Consider the following 19530-nt stretch of genomic DNA (forward strand, 5'->3'; position numbering starts at 1 on the left):
TTAATTCATTGAAATTACACTATACTAAAACCACTCGTAGATACATTTATGCACCTAGTAGTTTAATAAACATGAATAATTACTATTTAAGTCTGTAATAGACTACTGATTGGGTTTTTCGGTAATGTTTGCGGTCGCAATGCCTAATTAGCGAAAATAGAAATGATATCTAACCCAAATATCCTATACAAAATGGAAATCATTTGTAATGTTTATATGTAGAGTCGAGAAGGATTTAATGAGGAACAAGTAGTGCCAATTTTTCCAAATGTTCTCTTCAATTGTAACAATCATACCGCTACGCTTTTATTCATTCAATCCTGCTAGTGATTTACAGTTTTATAATAAGCTTATAAAATTATATAATTCGGTTAGTACAGTAGCGTAAAACTGCGAAACACGTCCTCGCGAATCCGAGGCCACAGGACGAAGCGCAGTTGACATTATTATATAATTTATTACTTGATATTATCATTTTAAATTTACAGTTACAGTATTCTCTGTTATATTATTTTCTAAAGAATATACATGAAGCTCTTAATTTTCACACTCATCAAAATATGCACGAACGTTTTTTTTTAAATCAAGGATTAGTTTCAGTGTCAGTACCAACTTATATCAAATTTTGTGAGTAAGATGTTCATATATAATTATTGTGAATACAGATAACAAAAGTTTAACTTTTTATAATATCGCTTGTGACAATTGAATAGAAAAGAGCACAAGCCTATAGAAATGAACGAACCAAAGAATAAAACCTTAGAACCAACTGAACGAGCGTAAGACTTTCGCCATTTTATATATATGACGGATATACCTTGGAGATAAGCTCTTAGATATTGTTGCGGACGGCGACTACACGGACAACGGCGGTGCCGAGCGACGGGCAGTGGAGAGCGCGCCTATGTGATGCGCGCTATACCCAGCGAAAACGGCACCGGGCCGCGGTAGTGGGGTCGAGTGGGCGGGGCGTATTGTGCCCTTACGCTCAAGTTGCTCATTATACCCACTGTTAGTTTTAAGTAGGATAGAAATGTACTTAAGCTGTAAGATTTGTAAATATTGTATGGTAAATAAATCACCTTGGAAATCGCTGCGAGTTTTAATCAACAAGTGGGAACCTCTGCGCCTCACCCTATACAAGAACATACAGTCCACTGACCGGGGCTATAATTAATAGTGCCTGGTCCATCGACGCGCCGGATTTTGTTGAAGCAAACTTCACTGCGAAGACGACGTGCTTATTAAGAAGAAAGAAGATAATACGCCGAGCTACGAACGTTGCGTATCTTCAGTCTTAAGCACAAGACACTCAGCCGAACGACGACTGCGCTGCGTGTCTACGAGGCTGATTTATCTAACGCGGTTTACCGCGGCTGTGTGTTAGCCCACCTAACGGTGCCAAACGGGCGCACGCAGTTAACGCCGCAAGGCGGGAGTGACTGTTCGAACGCAGTCACCAGTTCGCATCCAACGCGACTGTACAGTTCGACTTCGCCGGTAAGGCGCGAGATCGTGTGAGGGCCGGACTGTAGGCACGCTGACGGGGCAAGGTGTTCCTCCTTGTCCTCGAGCAACCTCACGCACTTGCGTCCTCTGCTGGGTAGTTCCTTCCTACCTCATCCACCTTTTCCATTCTCACGGTGAGCGAACACTGTTGCTACAGCACCTCGCCGTGGGCTGTTAGGGCTGCTAGGGACGTTAGGGACGTTAGGGAAGATGATGACCCGCAACCGACCGAAGAAGACAGACGAGGCGGATGCAGCGGCCGTTACACACACAAGACCGCCCGCATCACCGTCTGAGCTACGTGAAACGACGACGACAGCACCCGCAGAAACGGAAACACGAGTAGACGACACTCAGTCACAGGCCTCAGTCAGAACGACGAGATCTGTGAGATCGCGACTGAAGGAAGCACAAGCAGAGGCAGGAAGCAAGCTACTAGCGCTCGAAAAGAAAATGATAGCGCTCGAAAAAGAGCAAATACTTAAAGAAATGGAAGCGAACATTGCTAGAATTGCCGACGACGCTAGCGTTGTTGACAGAACGGACGCACTACCGATAGAGTCAGAAGATCGAGTACAAGACTGGCTCAAAAGACACAGCCAAGAAGCGACCGCTATGCCACAAAGACACGGTGACGCCCCCTTTCCAACACGGGGGGAGTCATCGCGACAAGTCGCGTGGACTAAAGATACGGTCGGGCAACGTAGAGATGAGTCACCCGTCGTAGAACACGACACAACGAAAGTCGGAACACCGAGAGCAAGATCCCGAGATCGCGGGATAGAAAAGCTAACTGAAGTCTTTGAGGAGCTGACAAGACAAAGGCCGCCTCCAAGACAAGGCTTCGATTTACCTCAGTTCAATGGAAATGTAACAGAATGGCTGTACTTCAAGGCCGCGTACGAGGACACGACGCGACTGTACAAATACACAAACATTGAGAATCTAGCCAGGTTACGTGCTTGTTTAACGGGAGCCGCACGCGACACTGTTGCGGTTCTATTAAGCACAACGAACGATCCTGAGCTAATAATGAGAACGCTTAACCAATGCTATGGTCGACCCGAAATAATTATCGACCGTGCAATGGACGAGATAAAGAAGCTGCCGCGACCCGGCACGACGGCTGTAGAACTTAACCAATTCGCCGTGAAAGTACAGAATATAGCTTGGCTGTTAAACAGCATAGAGGATAGAAGCTACGTTAATAGTACGATGCTCGTCAGAGAAATATTAAATAAACTGAGCCTGCACTATCAAGCACGGTGGACGGACTACGGTCAAGCACATGGCACGACATATGAGCCCATATTTCTCACATTGTCGAATTATCTCATCAAAGAAGCGGATCTACAACTTACATACAACTACAGTAAGAAGACAGAGACAACAACAGTTGAAAAAAGAGAGAGTCGACCGCTACGCCGCGCGAACATTTATGCGACTAATAACGATGATAAAAAGATAAGTTGCTTATGTTGCGGGCGCGAGCATGAAACACCAAAGTGCAAAGAATTTGCAAATATGTCACTAAGCCAGCGTTGGGAACGAATGAAGAAGGCGAGAGCCTGTTTTCAATGCATTGTTAGCACGCACCTGCGATCCCGGTGCAAGCATAAAAGGTGCGACAAAGACGGGTGCGATAAACCGCATCACCCGATGTTACATGAAGAAAAAATAGCGATCGAAGAGAAACCGACTGAAGTTGTACTCTCGACTACTATTAACAGCAACAACCAAGCTGTTTTATTAAAAGTATGTCCGGTGTATATAAAATCGGATGGCGAAAAGCAAATCAAAACGTATGCTTTATTAGACGAGGGATCAACAATATCATTGATCGATGAAGACCTCGCACGAGAGCTTGAATTAAACGGACCTACGCAACCCCTACGAATAAGCGGGGTGGGGGCGTCAAGCGACATTATGAACAGTAGATCGGTGCAAATTAAGATAAGCCGACGAAACAATGGAGCGTCACACGCGATCCGTGTGCGAACTATGACAAACCTAGCAATAGGTGGACAAACAATAAGCGCGAACACGCTGAAATACAATCATTTAAAAGGATTGCCTTTGAAAGACGTCATCGGTAAAGTCAAACCGAAGTTGTTAATCGGGTCCGATAACTGGGACTTGATTATATCAAGAAAGCTGAGAACCGGCAAACGTGGCGAACCCGTAGCGTCACTCACACGACTAGGGTGGGTCATACACGGCACCACACCCAAAACAACATTAAGTCGTGAAAACGTGTTACATACGTATGAAAACGACGATGACTGCGTTAGTAACAAATCGTTGGAAAAACTAATGAAGAAAAGCTACGAAATCGACGCACTCGGTATAAAAGTAACACAAAGAAAATCGAGTGTCGACGAGCGCGCTATACGCATATTCGAAGAAACGGCACGTCGCATTGACGGACGTTTTGAAGTAGGCCTGCCATGGCGAACCGACAAACCTACGCTACCGTTAAACTATGAGATGGCTAGAAAAAGGTTAAAATCCATTGAGAACAAAATGGACCGATGCGAAGAATTCAAACATGCATACACGGCGGAGATTCAAAATCTTATTAACAAGGGATACGCCGCACCGGTAACAAACGATGACTTACCGGCGACTACTACATGGTATCTCCCGCACTTCGCAGTCGTTAACCCAAACAAGCCGGGAAAACTCAGAGTAGTGTTCGACGCGGCCGCAAGAGATAAGGGCGTCTGCCTAAATGACGAGCTGCTAGACGGCCCCGACTTACTTCAGTCACTGCCGGGAATACTCTACAAATATAGAGAAAATGAAGTCGCAGTGACGGCCGACGTTAAAGAAATGTTTCTTCAAATTAAGATTAGAAAACAAGATCAAGGCGCGCAGCTTTTCCTTTGGCGAGGCGATGATAGAACGGGCCCTCCGAAAACGTTTAAAATGACTTCAATGATATTTGGGGCTCGTAGTTCGCCATTCATCGCACACAGCGTTAGAAACAAGAACGCTGAAGATTTCCGATTATCGCATCCGCTAGCATATGAAGCGATAACGAAAAATCATTATATGGATGACTTCGTCGATAGCTTCAGGACCGAAGACGAAGCTATACAAACAATCAAGGAGGTCATACATGTGCACGCCCACGCTAGCTTCACATTAGCTGGGTGGAGTAGTAATCGCGACACGGTGATACAACACACGCCGTTCGACCTGCGAACACGGGCGACCGCGAGTCTAGTGGCCACTAACCACGATATGAACAAGACATTGGGAATGGTGTGGATCCCGCGAGAAGATAGACTTTCATTTAACACATGTCTAGCGAGGATTCACACCGACGTGAAAGAGCGCCGTCGACCTCCTTCAAAGAGGGAAGCGCTAGGAACGGTGATGTCAATCTTCGACCCGCTGGGACTCATAAGCTATTATACAATCACGGCCAAAATAATACTTCAAAATTTATGGAGGCTGAAGCTTGATTGGGACGAGCCCATACCGGCAGAAGACTACGCTAACTTCGATGACTGGCTGAAACGATTAAATGACATCACCAAGCTGCGAATACCACGATGGTACGGCAATACGGGGGGAGTTAAAGTCGAACTCCACGTTTTCTGCGATGCCTCTGAGCAAGCGTACGCAAGCGCCGCCTACTGGCGCTCCGAAGAGCCGAACGGAAACGTACGCATAGCGCTGATATCTGCTAAAGCGCGAGTAGCGCCGTTGAAAACACAAAGCATTCCAAGACTCGAGCTGCAGGCCGCACTAATCGGCGTACGTCTTGCGTCCGCTATACTAAAGGAGCATAGACTAGCCGTGGCGAGTCACACATATTGGACGGACTCAACAACCGTATTGCAGTGGATTCGAAACGATAAAGCTCGTCACACTCCATTCGTGGCGAACAGGCTGGGTGAAATAGCCGAATTAACGAAGATAAATCAATGGCGGTGGGTGCCTACCGCCGACAATGTGGCGGACGACGCGACTCGTATCAATAACGAAGAAAAGAACGAGAACGACCGTTGGTTCACCGGCCCTGCATTCTTACGCGAACCGAGGGAATCATGGCCCGAACAAGCACCGTGGCTAGAAGTGGCGGCTGTTGAACATCACACAGCCACAGAACGAGCCGACATACGACAGAGCGTACCGGATGTAACACGCTTTTCAAAATACGAGCGTTACATACGAGCGATCGCCTATGTGCTTATGTTTATAAATCGAGCGAAGAAAATCAAGACGACGCTCGACGCTAATTTGCTAGAAGAAGCCGAACGCTTAGCAATAAAAGCTTCACAACACGACAAGTTTGAAGAAGATATAGAAAGATTGACGAACAAAAAGTCAATATGTCGAAGCAGCAGACTAGCCAAGCTTGACCCCGTGCTAGACAAATACGGCCTCCTACGACTTAACGGCCGGCTAAAGCACGCAGCCATACCGAACGTATGCAAGTTTCCCGTCATATTGGACGGCGGTCATCGCTTCACAAGACTATTAGTGCGAAGAGAACATGAAAGAGCGCTGCACGCGAACAATGAGCGTGTGGTTAATGGATATTGAAGCGATATTGGATATTGCGAGTCAGACCGACAGTTAAGGCCGTAGCGAAGGAATGCTCGACATGTCGTCTAAAGAAGGCCACGCCCATTATGCCGAACTTCGGTGACCTACCTGCGGAGCGGACCGAGGCATTCGTGCGACCATTCACGAATTGCGGACTCGACTATTTCGGTCCAATGACGATCACAATAGGACGCCGAAGAGAGAAGCGCTGGGGGGCTCTATTTACTTGCCTTTCAACACGGGCTGTACACATAGAGTTAGTCGGCGCTCTCACTACCGACTCTGCAATAATGGCGATGCGGCGTATGGCAGCGCGACGTGGGTGGCCGCGAGTTATGTACTCAGACAACGCAACTAATTTCCGCGGCGCCGATACGGAGTTACGTCGAGCCATTGAAGTATGGGAAAGTGAACTTAAAGACTATGGCCTACAGCAGCGAATGAACTGGAAATACATCACTCCCGGCGCACCACATCAAGGCGGCGCGTGGGAGAGACTTATTCGTTCTGTAAAGACTTCGCTTCTCGCCGTACTTTTCCAAAAAGAACCGCACGAAGAGATATTAATTACGCTGTTAGCGGAGGTTGAGCACACGATCAATGCTCGACCGCTAACACACGTGCCGGTGACACCAGAGGACCCGGAGGCACTCACTCCGAACCATTTTCTGTTGGGTGGCCCTTCCGACATGCCATTAGTAGGCGCATGTGAACATGTAACAAAAAGAACATGGAAGAAAGCTCAAGCGCTAGCGAACGAGTTTTGGCGGCGGTGGGTACGCGAGTACTTACCTACACTCAACCCACGCGGCCACCTGCGACGAAGCGAGCAAGAGCTAAAGGTCGGCGATATTGTCATTGTTGCCGACGCTGCGCTTCCAAGAAATGTATGGCCACGAGGACGAATTATGAAAATATTTCCCGGACCTGATGGGGAAGTCAGAAGCGTCATCGTGGAAACAAGAGGACACCTGTTAAAGCGACCGGTAACAAAGGTCGTCGTCCTTCCCGTTGAAGAGGCTGCGTCCCGAGGACTTCACCGGGGGGAGGCTGTTGCGGACGGCGACTACACGGACAACGGCGGTGCCGAGCGACGGGCAGTGGAGAGCGCGCCTATGTGATGCGCGCTATACCCAGCGAAAACGGCACCGGGCCGCGGTAGTGGGGTCGAGTGGGCGGGGCGTATTGTGCCCTTACGCTCAAGTTGCTCATTATACCCACTGTTAGTTTTAAGTAGGATAGAAATGTACTTAAGCTGTAAGATTTGTAAATATTGTATGGTAAATAAATCACCTTGGAAATCGCTGCGAGTTTTAATCAACAAGTGGGAACCTCTGCGCCTCACCCTATACAAGAACATACAGTCCACTGACCGGGGCTATATTTTTTATTTTATTTTATTTTTTACATACATAGATTCCTTACAGCTATTTGTATTACAATATTTTTATTTAACTTTAACAAAACAATACGCCAATAAAAAGGAATACCAATAATAAGACAATTAATGTGACAGTAGTTTTACATTAATTATAACAATGATAAAGTGGAAAAAATTAATTTATACATATATATGTTTTTGGACATGATATACAAAAAAGAGGAAAACGTACCTACCCATTATAGAATGTTTGGTATGGATGTGTGAATGTGTGTACTGTGTGTGTTGTGTATAATGGTGTAGTGTGGTGAGAATGTGTAAAAGTAAACTTAAGAAATTATTGAATTGGTGATGTCTGTTACTGCTTTTTTAAAACTGTTACGGGAGAGATGAAATATGTCAACACTTGAAAATTTCTTATTGTAAATATCAGGTAGACGGAAGAGTGTAGAATTTTGCAGGTGTTTGGTTGAAGCGAGGGGAACCTTTAATAGTTGGCAATGCCTTGTTCGTAATGACGGTGTTTGTAGTGATATATTACCGAGAATATTTGGACAGTCCAGTCTATTACGCATTATGTCGTAAAGCAGCATCATGTCAATAATATCTCTCCGTTGTTCGAGTGTATTGATCCTTTGGAGAGAGCATCCTTCAAGGTAATTAGCACAAGAGGTCTTCGATATAAAATTAAGTTTCCTAATAAATATTTTTTGAATATTTTCCAAACGGTCAATATAACAGCGATAAGAGGGACGCCAGATCGGACTCGCAAATTCTAGTACGCTTCGCACATACGCAAAATATAGCACTTTTAAACATAAGATATCTGTGAATGCATCACAAGTCCGAAGTATGAAACCTAAATTTTTGTACGCTTTTTGTATAATAAATTCAACATGATCGTTATGCGTAAGTTTAATGTCATGAATAACACCTAAGTCTCTAACCTGTGTTGTTCTTTCGAGTGATACATTGTTTAGTTTGTAATTGAAATTAATGACATCCTTTTTTTTCCGGGTAAAAGTAATTAATTGGCATTTGTTAATATTAATAGATATTTTATTAGTTTTGTAATACAGTGTCAGTCGATCGAGATCACCTTGCAGCTTAATACAGTCTTCTAGACTGTTGATTTTTTTGTAAAGTTTTTTATCGTCTGCAAATACAAGGAACTTAGAATCAAGAAAACAATCAGATAAATCGTAAAGAAATACGTTGTATAATAAGGGGCCGAGATGCGAGCCCTGCGGTACACCGGATGTTACTTTAATAAAGTTTGATCGGAAACCACCGATGACTGTAGCTTGATGGCGATTCTTTATGTATGATTCAATCCATCTAAGGAGGTTTCCTCTGATACCGATGGCATAAAGCTTCGTCAACAATATATTATGGTCGACCCGATCGAATGCCTTCTCAAAATCAGTATAGATGACGTCGACTTGTGACTTGTCATCTAAATCTATATTGATAGAATGAGTAAATTCAAGAAGGTTGGATGTAACGCTACGTGATTTAATGAAACCATGATGATTATGAGGAATACATTTTAATGCTAAATAATATATGTTATCATAAGCGACACGTTCCAAAATTTTACCTAATACATTAAGAATAGATATACCTCTGTAATTTGTTATGTCTAATTTTGATTTACTCTTATGAATTGGAACTATTTGTGCTTCCTTCCATCGACTCGGAAAGATACCATCTGAGAAAGAACGTTTAAAAAGTATTAGCAAAGGAGTCAACAAACCAGTTGCACATTTTTTTATGAAAATTGAAGGTATTCCATCCGTACCAGCGCCTTTCTGTGGATCTAACTGTTTCAATAGTTTTTGAAGAAGTTTCTCATTGACTTCAATGTAATTAAGATTATCGGAGATATCGGCCTCCTTAGAAAAAATAGGGGTGGACTGATCAGATTGTTGAAATACGCTTTGAAAGAATTCGTTAAAAGAATTACAGATGTCTTGGCCATTAGTCAATAAGCAGCCTTTATAAGACATGTTTTGGGGCATGCCGTGATTAGAGCGTTTGTTTTTAACATAAGTCCAGAATTCTTTAGGTGATGTTTTAATACTACTTTGACAACGGGATATATATTTATCATAACATTCTGACTGTAACTTTTTAACTCGGGTTCTTAGCAAAGAAAAAGAACTATAGTCGCAAGGATTTTTAAAGCGTTTCCATTTTGTATGTATTTTAGATTTTTCCTTTATTAAATTTATAAGTGCAGGAGTATACCATTTAGGATACCTGTAACGTGATGAAAGCTTTACAGTTGGTACATACGTTTCAATAATAGAATAAACAATATCATAAAATTTATTGACAGCATCATTAACAGAACCCGAGTGCAAGAGACTATGCCAGTCAATGGTTTTCAGCTTACAGTTTATAGTATCATAATCGCCCTTAAGGTACTTTTTTATAATTTGGCCTTTAGTTTGAAGTGGTTTTATATATAAATCTTTAATAACAAATTCTAAAGGGCTATGATATTGATCAACACTTACGAGGGGTCCATGACATATATTACAATATAAATGTATATTTGATAACAGAAGGTCCAAGATATTACCACAGCTATTTTGAAATAAATTATATTGTTTTAAACCCAATAAATTAAATGTACCTAATAAGTTTAAAGCAGAATCTGAAAGTTCTGTATTACATTGGTTTGTAAAATTAAAACTAAAGTCTCTGTACCAACTAATAAATGGAAGATTAAAGTCACCGGTTACCAAAAATTTGTCGTTTAACGTTTTACTATGAAACATTTTCAAAGAATTATCAAAATCTCTAAGTAGCTGTGGAGCGTCAGAGTTAGGTGGAATATAAACAGCTATAACATGTAGGTCACTGCTGTTATAGCGAGACTTGACATTAAAAGAAGATTTAGGAATTGTAAGCCATATACTCTCAAGTTGTGGGCAGTTTATATTGTGACAAAATGCCGCAAGAATTTTTTTAACGCATATCAACACACCTCCGCCCCTTTTTTTGTGCTTACGGTCAAACCTAAATACATCATAGTTGTTATTGCATATTTCAGAATCCAGAATACCGTCACAAAGCCAACTTTCAGTAATGATTATTATGTCGTAATTACTGCTTTCAATGTTTTTATATAGTGAATGTAATTTTGTGCGCAAACCGCGGGCATTTTGATAATAAATGTTTAGTGTATTTAAGCCTTCCATTGTACTAAATTGTGAAGTGGATAAAATGATTGTTGATTATGTAAATTGAGATCTTGAGTCACGGTTGCACAAAATATTATAATGTAAAACAATTCGTATCTATTATCTATAAAATTGAAATGAACAATTATCGGACCATTATTACGTTTCTTATAAGCAAAAAAGTTGTAGTTTTGTGGGTACTTTGTAATATTAACGCAGTAATCATAGATGTTAAGAGATACTAAACCTTTGGTATTCTGGAGTAATTTATTAAACATTATGAAAATTTTAAAATTAAAGCAAACAATAATTATGGATGAAGATTTGAAGTGTAATATTGTAGTGTTATTTAGATGATTATAATTTAAATATGAATGGGTACGTCTTACCAATATAACAAGTTTTTGAAACCATAATAGTGAATAATATGTAACTATTAAAGCGACCCTAAAAAATCCAACAAGTTTTCTTCCGATGTAATTGCTTTTGGTGGTGATTTTTCGTTACGGCGCATGTAAATAGTGCAGTTCTTCACCCAAACAAATTTAATGTTACGTTCCTTTGCGCGCAGTTTGCAATTATTTAAGAGAATTTTATTGGCAATTGTGAGGTGTTCGTTGACAAAAATCTTCATCGAATTCTCAGTGAAGCCAAGGTCGCATGAAGTAAGACCATTTTGTTTGTTATGTTTCCTGAAATTGGCTAATAGGTCATCCTTACATCTTCGGTCTTTGAGTTTGGCAATAATTTTCTTAGGTTGGCCTGGTTTTTGACGAATAGAATGTACTCTTGTGATAAACTCGATATCGTCTTTACCTAGATTAGAGCCCAGTATAGTTGATAGATGAAGAAGTAAATCGATTAAATTTTCGTTAGATTTTTCAGGAATGCCGACAACTTCAATATTTAGAAAACGTGTTTTCTGTTGTGAACGCTGGTGTTCAGTAGTTATGACCGCTACTTTTTTTTCCAAATTAGATATAATAGTGTCTTTTTTTGCAATATCAGAATGAATGGTCTGGATTTGATTACTCAAGCTGGCAATCTGAGCTTTAGATCTTTTTAATTCATCCTTTAAGGATTCCACAACGCTCAATTTTTGGTCGATATCGGCCAATCGGGTGTAAACTTCTTCAATAACATTCGCATTAAACTTCGATGTTAAATCATTTAATTCAAGCCGTAACTGTTCAACATGCCCTGGTAAGGATGTTAGGGGTGCGAGCATCTCTTCAATTCTAGTTAATTGTACACGATAGGGCGTAGTATCATCCTGTGAGGTACAATTTTTGGAAGTCATGCCTACTTGAAGCGGGCTCTTTCTACATTCTGGGCACATCCAGGATGATTGTCTATTTCCAAGCCTTCGCCAACCTACCTCCGTTAAGCTCACACAGTAATAGTGGTAAGTAACTTGGCACAGTGAGCATATCGCACCGTCTAAAACATTTTCATTACAACGTTTACATATTATGTTATCCATGCCGAAGGTTTGCAGTCCCGACAAGCGTTCGCAACGATGATGACGTTTTATAGATAAGAACACGACGACAGTACACTTTGGAATATGGAATGTTGCGGAAGATTAATGCACGATTGTTATAATTCACAACAGCTGATAGTTTTAAAAAGTGGTTATCACTAAAATGGGATTTTTTAAACAAGTGTTTGTGCGATAATTATATTTAAAACTTGGTAAGAACAAAGGAAGCAACGTACTTGTCACAGTGAGTTTGACAGAACTGATGATAATTAATAGATATAGTGTAAATAAAGCAAAAAGTTATTATTTCTTAAATATTGACTTATTTTGAATGTTTCTAATGCAAAAAATGTGCTTTTCAGAGAAAAAGTACTACCCAAAAACGTACCCTGGATATCCGCAGTGGCTGGTTCTGATCGAACCCGCCGTGCATTCGAAAGCCCCACGGCGCGCCGCCCGCTAACTCCACCTCCCTCGATGTCATCGCTGAATTCTCAGTTCATTGCTCAGTCACACAACAACACAATTCACACTTCCACCTTACACAGTCAATGTATTCGTGTGATTTTCCATAACCGCCAAACTAATGAGGTAATGTTTTGGAAGCCCAAAGCGCTCTACATCTTTAAAATGAACATCACCTTCACATTGTGCGGTACGCTCGCTCAATCTGCAACAAAAATAGACAATTTTAAACAAATATTTCAAATAGATGGATGATATCATATATAAGTTATGAGAAGGACGCACTCTTGTTAGGCTAGGGCGAGGCTATATTTCAATATGTATAACTTTTTTTTCGTAGATATTCTAAGTATATCGTTAAATCTTTAGACTTTTACAAATTAAAAAGTATTGTGTGGAAATAAAATGTAATAATGATAATAATGATAATCCTTTTAATGATCTCACATTCTTAATCTTTATTAATAATCAAAAGAAGTATGAATGTGATTTCTCTCCACTAAATTTACGTATTATAAATATTAAATACGGTTAATATGGTTTATAAAGCGTTCAGTTTAAAACCATGTATTTATACTTAGTATATTAATCACCTTTACGTAGCATCTTATGTGGTAACGTTTCTTCAATATAATTTGTAACATTCATATTTCATTTAATGACATCTTAGTCAGCTATAAAATTTATGATGAGAAGGTTGTAACAAGGTTGTAAGGCTAAAATTATCGAAGATAGAAACCCAAGTCCTATCAATCGCGGCAAAGTTGCTCAGGCGTAGTTAATATTTAGGTATATTTAGTTTTACGAGCAGTCCACGTTTAAATACCTCATAAACACGAACAGTAAAAAAACAATGACGAAGAAATAGTTTTTAAAGTATCAACCTGATCTACTTTTTTCGAATCAAACGGAACGAGCTTGTACATGAAAACAAAGAGACGTCAACTATCGAAATATAAGCTCGATTTTAAGTCAGAATAGTGAAATTCTTACCGTGAAACACAATCTTATTGTCTCAGCGTACCTACTTTCATTTTGAAAGGTTTCTTCTCTCCGTTATCAGTAAAGAAACCAAACAAATGTAATTTGATTGAATTTCGATCTCGTTTCCTTCGTTAAATAATAATTATACATACAAAAGCGTTGAATAATTGTGTTATTTCCATCTAGGAGCAATAAAGGTTTGTACCTTAGTTTTACTTGGATGCCTAGATACCTACTACATAAGAGAATAATGTATTTCTTATTTCAGATGTTATATTAATCGTCTTAGAGCTTAGGAATATATTATTATTATGTGGCAAGCGTTGCTAAGTTTTAAAGCAGTTACATAAAAATTGCAAACGGTAACTTCTCAATAGCTTTTTATTAGTCGGTTAGCAAGCTTTTTTACATCATGGCATAATTCGAAAGAAGAAATCTCGTTTGAAATTGTGATAATTAACATTATTTATTCCAATAGCATATTAAACAAACGAATACTTTCTCAGCCATTTGACCATTCAATTAGCTAGGAGAGTCAAACAAATTCGTTCATACTTAAATTTGGATTCATGAAGTACATTTCAGATTTACAGTTTTGCACCTCACTTTAATATAATCTAAAGTGTTGTATCGTAAATCAATATATTTTGTTATGACGTGTTCGAACTAGCTATCTTATTTTCAGCTTATGATCTTAAACACCATCTAAACAGAAGGCCAACGTGGTCGTGAAATGTGTGAAACTTATAATAGCCTCGTTAATATGTACTATTTACTATTATTTTATGATATTTAAATTTAATATCATTCTAAAATAGCCCTTAGGATTGGGCAATCACAGAACATATAAAACTAGATTTTATAAACCATAGATATATTTAAATTCCGTGTGGAAAATGATTGTTGCTTTTGATATTTTCAGTAGCTAACAAGCTTTTTAAAGGTAATTTCATTTAATTTCCATGTGAATAAGTAAGGAAATGTTTAAAGTAACGTATTTAAGGACAAAAAAATATTCTTTTCAGATGGCAGATGAGTGGAGATTTGTAATTGCAATAATATCACTGTGGCGCTATAAAAATGTATTGTTATCAATTTCCGGACGTATAAATTACTAGCTTCCGCCCACGACTTTGTACGTGCATCCCCGTTTTTCCCCGTTCCCGCAAGAATTTCGGGAAATCCTTTCTTAGGGGACGCCTATGTTATGACATCTACCTGCATGCCAAATTTCAGCCCGATACGTCCAGTGGGTTGGGCTGTGCGTTGATAGATCACTATATAAGTCACCTTTGAGTTTTATATATATAGATAAGTCCGTTTTTAATCTATTCGATTTTTTTACTACAAAAAAATAGTCGTCTATATTAATTTCATTTCCATTTCTGAACAAGATTTCATTCGCAGTTTAGAATAATAGAAAAGTTTGAAAGGTACAAAGCTTTCGATAGAGCGAACTCACGAAGTGATATTACGAAAAGCTTGACGTGCTGCTATTCCAAAAACGTGGTAAAAGACTGAATTGTAATGGTGGAAATTGTAATCCTTATCAGTACAAATCCTTACATTGTTAAATACAGCGGAGTTCGGGAACATAATTACAGAAAGTGTTGTGAAATATATGTCTTCATTATTCACATCTTGCTAGAAGGCGTCACTAAAAAAGCTTGTCTATTTTGATTGTGTAACAATCGATAAAGGCAAGCCTGTTTTTATAATGCCCTTATAATAAGGAAAGTTTGAAAAACAATGTTATCTAAATCCAGTGTAGGATGAGGGGTGGGCGGATAATAATTCATCGTTAATTTCAAACTCATACTTTATACCTATGTTTCTTTGAATTAAAACTTGGAAATAGCATAATTGTTAGCAGTCTTTATTGGAAAATGAATAGAACACAATACACTTTAGTATCTCTTGTGATATGTGAATATTGTAAAAAAAATTAACTTCATTCAAACGATTTGAATGCAGACTTACTGAACGCAGATGTCAATTTCCTCGTTAAAATCTCTTGTAACTTTTCAGAAATAATGGACATAAAATATTACGCCACATACCAATTTAATTATTTTTTTAACAAGCTTAGGTATACATTAGACTGCTACTTTAGCTGCGGTTGTATTAACAGTCAAGGTCCATCTCGACCTACTAGGTACTGACTCTACAATTCATTATGATTAAAACAACTAAATCATTTCAAATGATTATTATCTATTTAATTAACTATACCCTCATTAATATCCTATAGCGTGCCGTTTATTTTTTTATTCCAATCCCGTAGCTTTAGCGCAAATAATTATACATTTTTTATTCATGTCCTTTCATTAAACGAAACAAAAGCGCAATCTTATTTGCCGCTAGCGCCAACAGTTTACACAAAAGCAATACGATTAACTTTATTTAAATTATTCCACTTTTGAGTCTGCAAACATCGAGAGGAAGAAAAAAATTCACTCATTTGCGACATTCATAAAATAGCAATGAAGAAAACAGAGCTAAGTAGAAAAAGATTAAATAAGGACAAGAAAATGCTTTAACATCAAAAGTGAAAATTAGTTTTTCTCAGCAAGTAAGTATATGAAAAGGAAACGTGGTGAAGTCCGTATAACTGTTTCGGAATCGGAAATCGTAAAAAAGTATTGAAATGATATGGGTAGACAGTAACTGATATTTAATCGCATTTATATTAAGGTAGTTATGTTTAAATACTTTTCAGCCGGGGGCGAACTCGATAATGTAACCACACATGGTCCATTTGTATGTATGTGTGTGTACCTGAATGTTGTTTTATTTCGTCAGAGATAAATTGTGTTTATTTTTAAAGTTCATATACGTTGCTGGCGTTTGTGACAGTGCGTAATGCGTAGTTAATGCGTTTTGTTACAGATTGGTTAATAGTGTTGGCATATCATATTATTTTCATGATTAACTAGCGGTCCGCCCCGGCTTCGCCCGTGGTACATATTCACGTTTTCTCTACATAAGAACCATCCTCGAACTTCAAGGAATATTATAAAAAAAGAATTAACGAAATCGGTTAAGCCGTTCTCAAGTTATGCGCTTACCAACACATTTTGGAATTCATTTTTATATTATAGAAGAAGGGAAAAGATAGATGAATGGTGTTTAGCTGCTGATGAATGTCAACATATTATAGTTCAGGATACATCGCCCATTTTTGCAAGTGACTACTATCAAGCTGATTTTCCGTTTGTAGCTTTATTTTGATGAGACACCGAATAATTTCGTGTACGAAACTCTCGATTGTGGTAGCTAACAGAGATAACAAGGATAAAATTTTTTGATTTGATGGTTCTCAAATATTTATTACGCAATTTGTAGGACAATATGTCTGTTGAATTATATAAACATTAACTAAGTGAAAACAAAAAAATCAGCTTGTTAGTAATCATTTATGATGACCTCGTTATCGCTTATCGATACACTTTGGAAAGGGGGACTCTTTGAACAAACCATAGATTTTGTAGGACAAATATTTTTTCGAATAATTTAGGTAATTATCTTGAGATTGACCAAAAAAAAATTCAGTTAGTAATAAATATTTGAGAACCATCAAATCATTTTTTTATCCTTGTTATCTCTGTTAGCTACCACAATCGAGACTTTCGTACACGAAATTATTGGGCGTCTCATCAAAATAAAGCTACAAACGGAAAATTTGCTTGATAGTAGTCACTTGCAAAAATGGGCGATGTATCCTGAACTATTATATATTGTGGGAAATATTTTTAGACACAATACTGACGAGGGGTGCCGATACTTTGGTGTCTAAATCAGTATTTTGATAATAGATTTTCCGCTGTATCGCATAGTTCCTCAGAAAAATATAATAATGAATGAAATGAAGCAGTTTATTTATATCAATGTACATATACTGGGACATCATAACCCCTTTGACGTCGTCAAGTAATCACAACACCCACTTTTCGTATATGGTGATATCATTAAGAAACACCATAAAACAAGACGAGTCAATTAATGTCAACAAAACATTGAGTAGTTTACAGTGTGATAAATTGTCCAAATTAATTTCCCCGAAACTAGTGGGTATATACTATATAGTAAATGCCCGTATACCTATACAACCGACAGATAAATTAATCACTGAGCAGGTGCACAGCTTATAGTGCTTCCTTATTGAATTATCCATTTAATAACTTCAATAAATCGTATCGAACTTCTGCTCGAAGTATTTTAATATGCAATTTGTTTGCACTTTTCATTGAACATTGAATGATGTTCATTCTTAAGAAAATATAAAAAGCAAAAGAGCGCTGTTATAACTTATAATAATATAATAAATTCTTAAAATTACAAATTCATTTAAAACGGCCTGTATTTAATTAAATTGTGCCTATGAATATTCTTCTCTTTCCTGATTTTTTATGCCTTGTAGGTATAAAAAAATTCACGCAAAATTTTCCCTTAGTCTACCTCACAGACTACCTACCTAAAGCCTGTTTCGTTAGATTGTAACCATCGCAAACATGCCGTAAATGAAATGACATCAAGGTAACGGAAGCTTTCGACTCTTGCGAGTGACATTTGTATTAGACCCTCTACCGTTACCACAGAATACATAATAGTAGCTAAACGCTACAGAACGGACACTCTCCGCCTCCCGCCAAAATTAAACACTTACCTCACCCCGCACGATCAGACATAAAATGGTCCATATTTTTCTACAGGGACGATACGCAACGAAGATTGACAACATTAAGGGGGGTTAGGCGGTCAGAGAAAATTCAACTATTCGGGCCTGAGGTAAGCGGTGAGGAGGTCCGCGTTTAGTATGGAATCAACGTGCTCGAAACTAAAAATCGTAAGCGCCATTCACATTTTTATCAAAAAGTGAATGAAAATATTTAGTATTTTCTAAATCTAAAACAGTCACGAAATCGAGAAGGTAAATGCCTATGTACTTGTGATTTTATACGAATTATTATCGTAAAATACGGTTGTAATGAGAATTTATATGATATTTTAGAGTTAACTTCAGGATTTTTTTTTATCGAGCAAAATTTTTCCAATCGTGTTTTGGAAACAGTCATCCCATCACACATACGTTCTGTAATACATATTAGAAATTTCAGTGCGAAAAAACCTCAATATTTTCAATTATAGCTCATAGAAAACAGTCCATTTTTCCGTGTTCACCTACTAAGGGCCCTTTATCAAATTGACTTAAAGTAATTTTATTATTTTGGATTTGTGATTATCGTTTTTCGTAGAAAATGGTTAGATATTGTGCTGTTTACGGATGTATTTCATAAGAAAAACGCGAATTTTTTTTACGCTAGTCAAAAATGTGCCAACCATAAAGCGTTAACACACACATTTGCAGTCTCTACAGTGTGACTGTCAAAACGATAATTTTGTATGGAGTGTCCGGGGTGTGCCGTTACTATACTATATAAGTGCGTGTCTTGGTAAAGCCGTATTGTGAGATAGCTTTCAGATTCAGATAGGTATTGCATGTAATTATTTATACTGCATTCGCAACATATTCAGTCAATACATATTATAATCCAGAGCATTTACAATAACTATGAAATAATACTTATAAGTACCTAGTTTTGTTCTTTTTTCAGTTTATTGTAAAAACATGTTTTACCTGTACATTATTGAGTTACCCGCGTACGAAAGTATTGTAGTAAATACCAAATACTTGGCATTTTTCAATATATTTTTTATATTTTCAGCAAGAACGATATTAAATTGCATTCATATATTATATGAATCATCTTATAATTTTGCTGAACGTAAACAGATTTAAAAATATTTAAATACGAAAAATTATGGTATTTAAATGTAATTATTTTCAAATTGTATTGTTACGTAATTTTCGCAGTCAGTAGATTACATCACCGCATCTGTTAAAAATGTTATGTGTTTGAGCTTTCCGCCCTCGCTTACAAAGTCGTCTAGTCGTA

The 19530-nt window shown here is 38.4% G+C and overlaps 1 protein-coding gene across 1 annotated transcript in view; it reads right to left on the reverse strand.

Moving 5' to 3' along the window:
• Nucleotides 1-19530, reverse strand: part of LOC123693189 (sorbin and SH3 domain-containing protein 1) — a 121090-nt gene that overhangs the window by 93224 nt on the left and 8336 nt on the right. The window contains exon 2 of the mRNA XM_045638188.1: nt 12513-12794. Within this exon, the coding sequence (XP_045494144.1) occupies nt 12513-12608 (96 nt within the window). The 5' untranslated portion in view covers nt 12609-12794. The remainder of the gene's footprint in view (nt 1-12512; nt 12795-19530) is intronic.

This window comes from Colias croceus, chromosome 7 (genome assembly GCF_905220415.1).
Source record: "Colias croceus chromosome 7, ilColCroc2.1".
Taxonomy (NCBI): domain Eukaryota; kingdom Metazoa; phylum Arthropoda; class Insecta; order Lepidoptera; family Pieridae; genus Colias; species Colias croceus.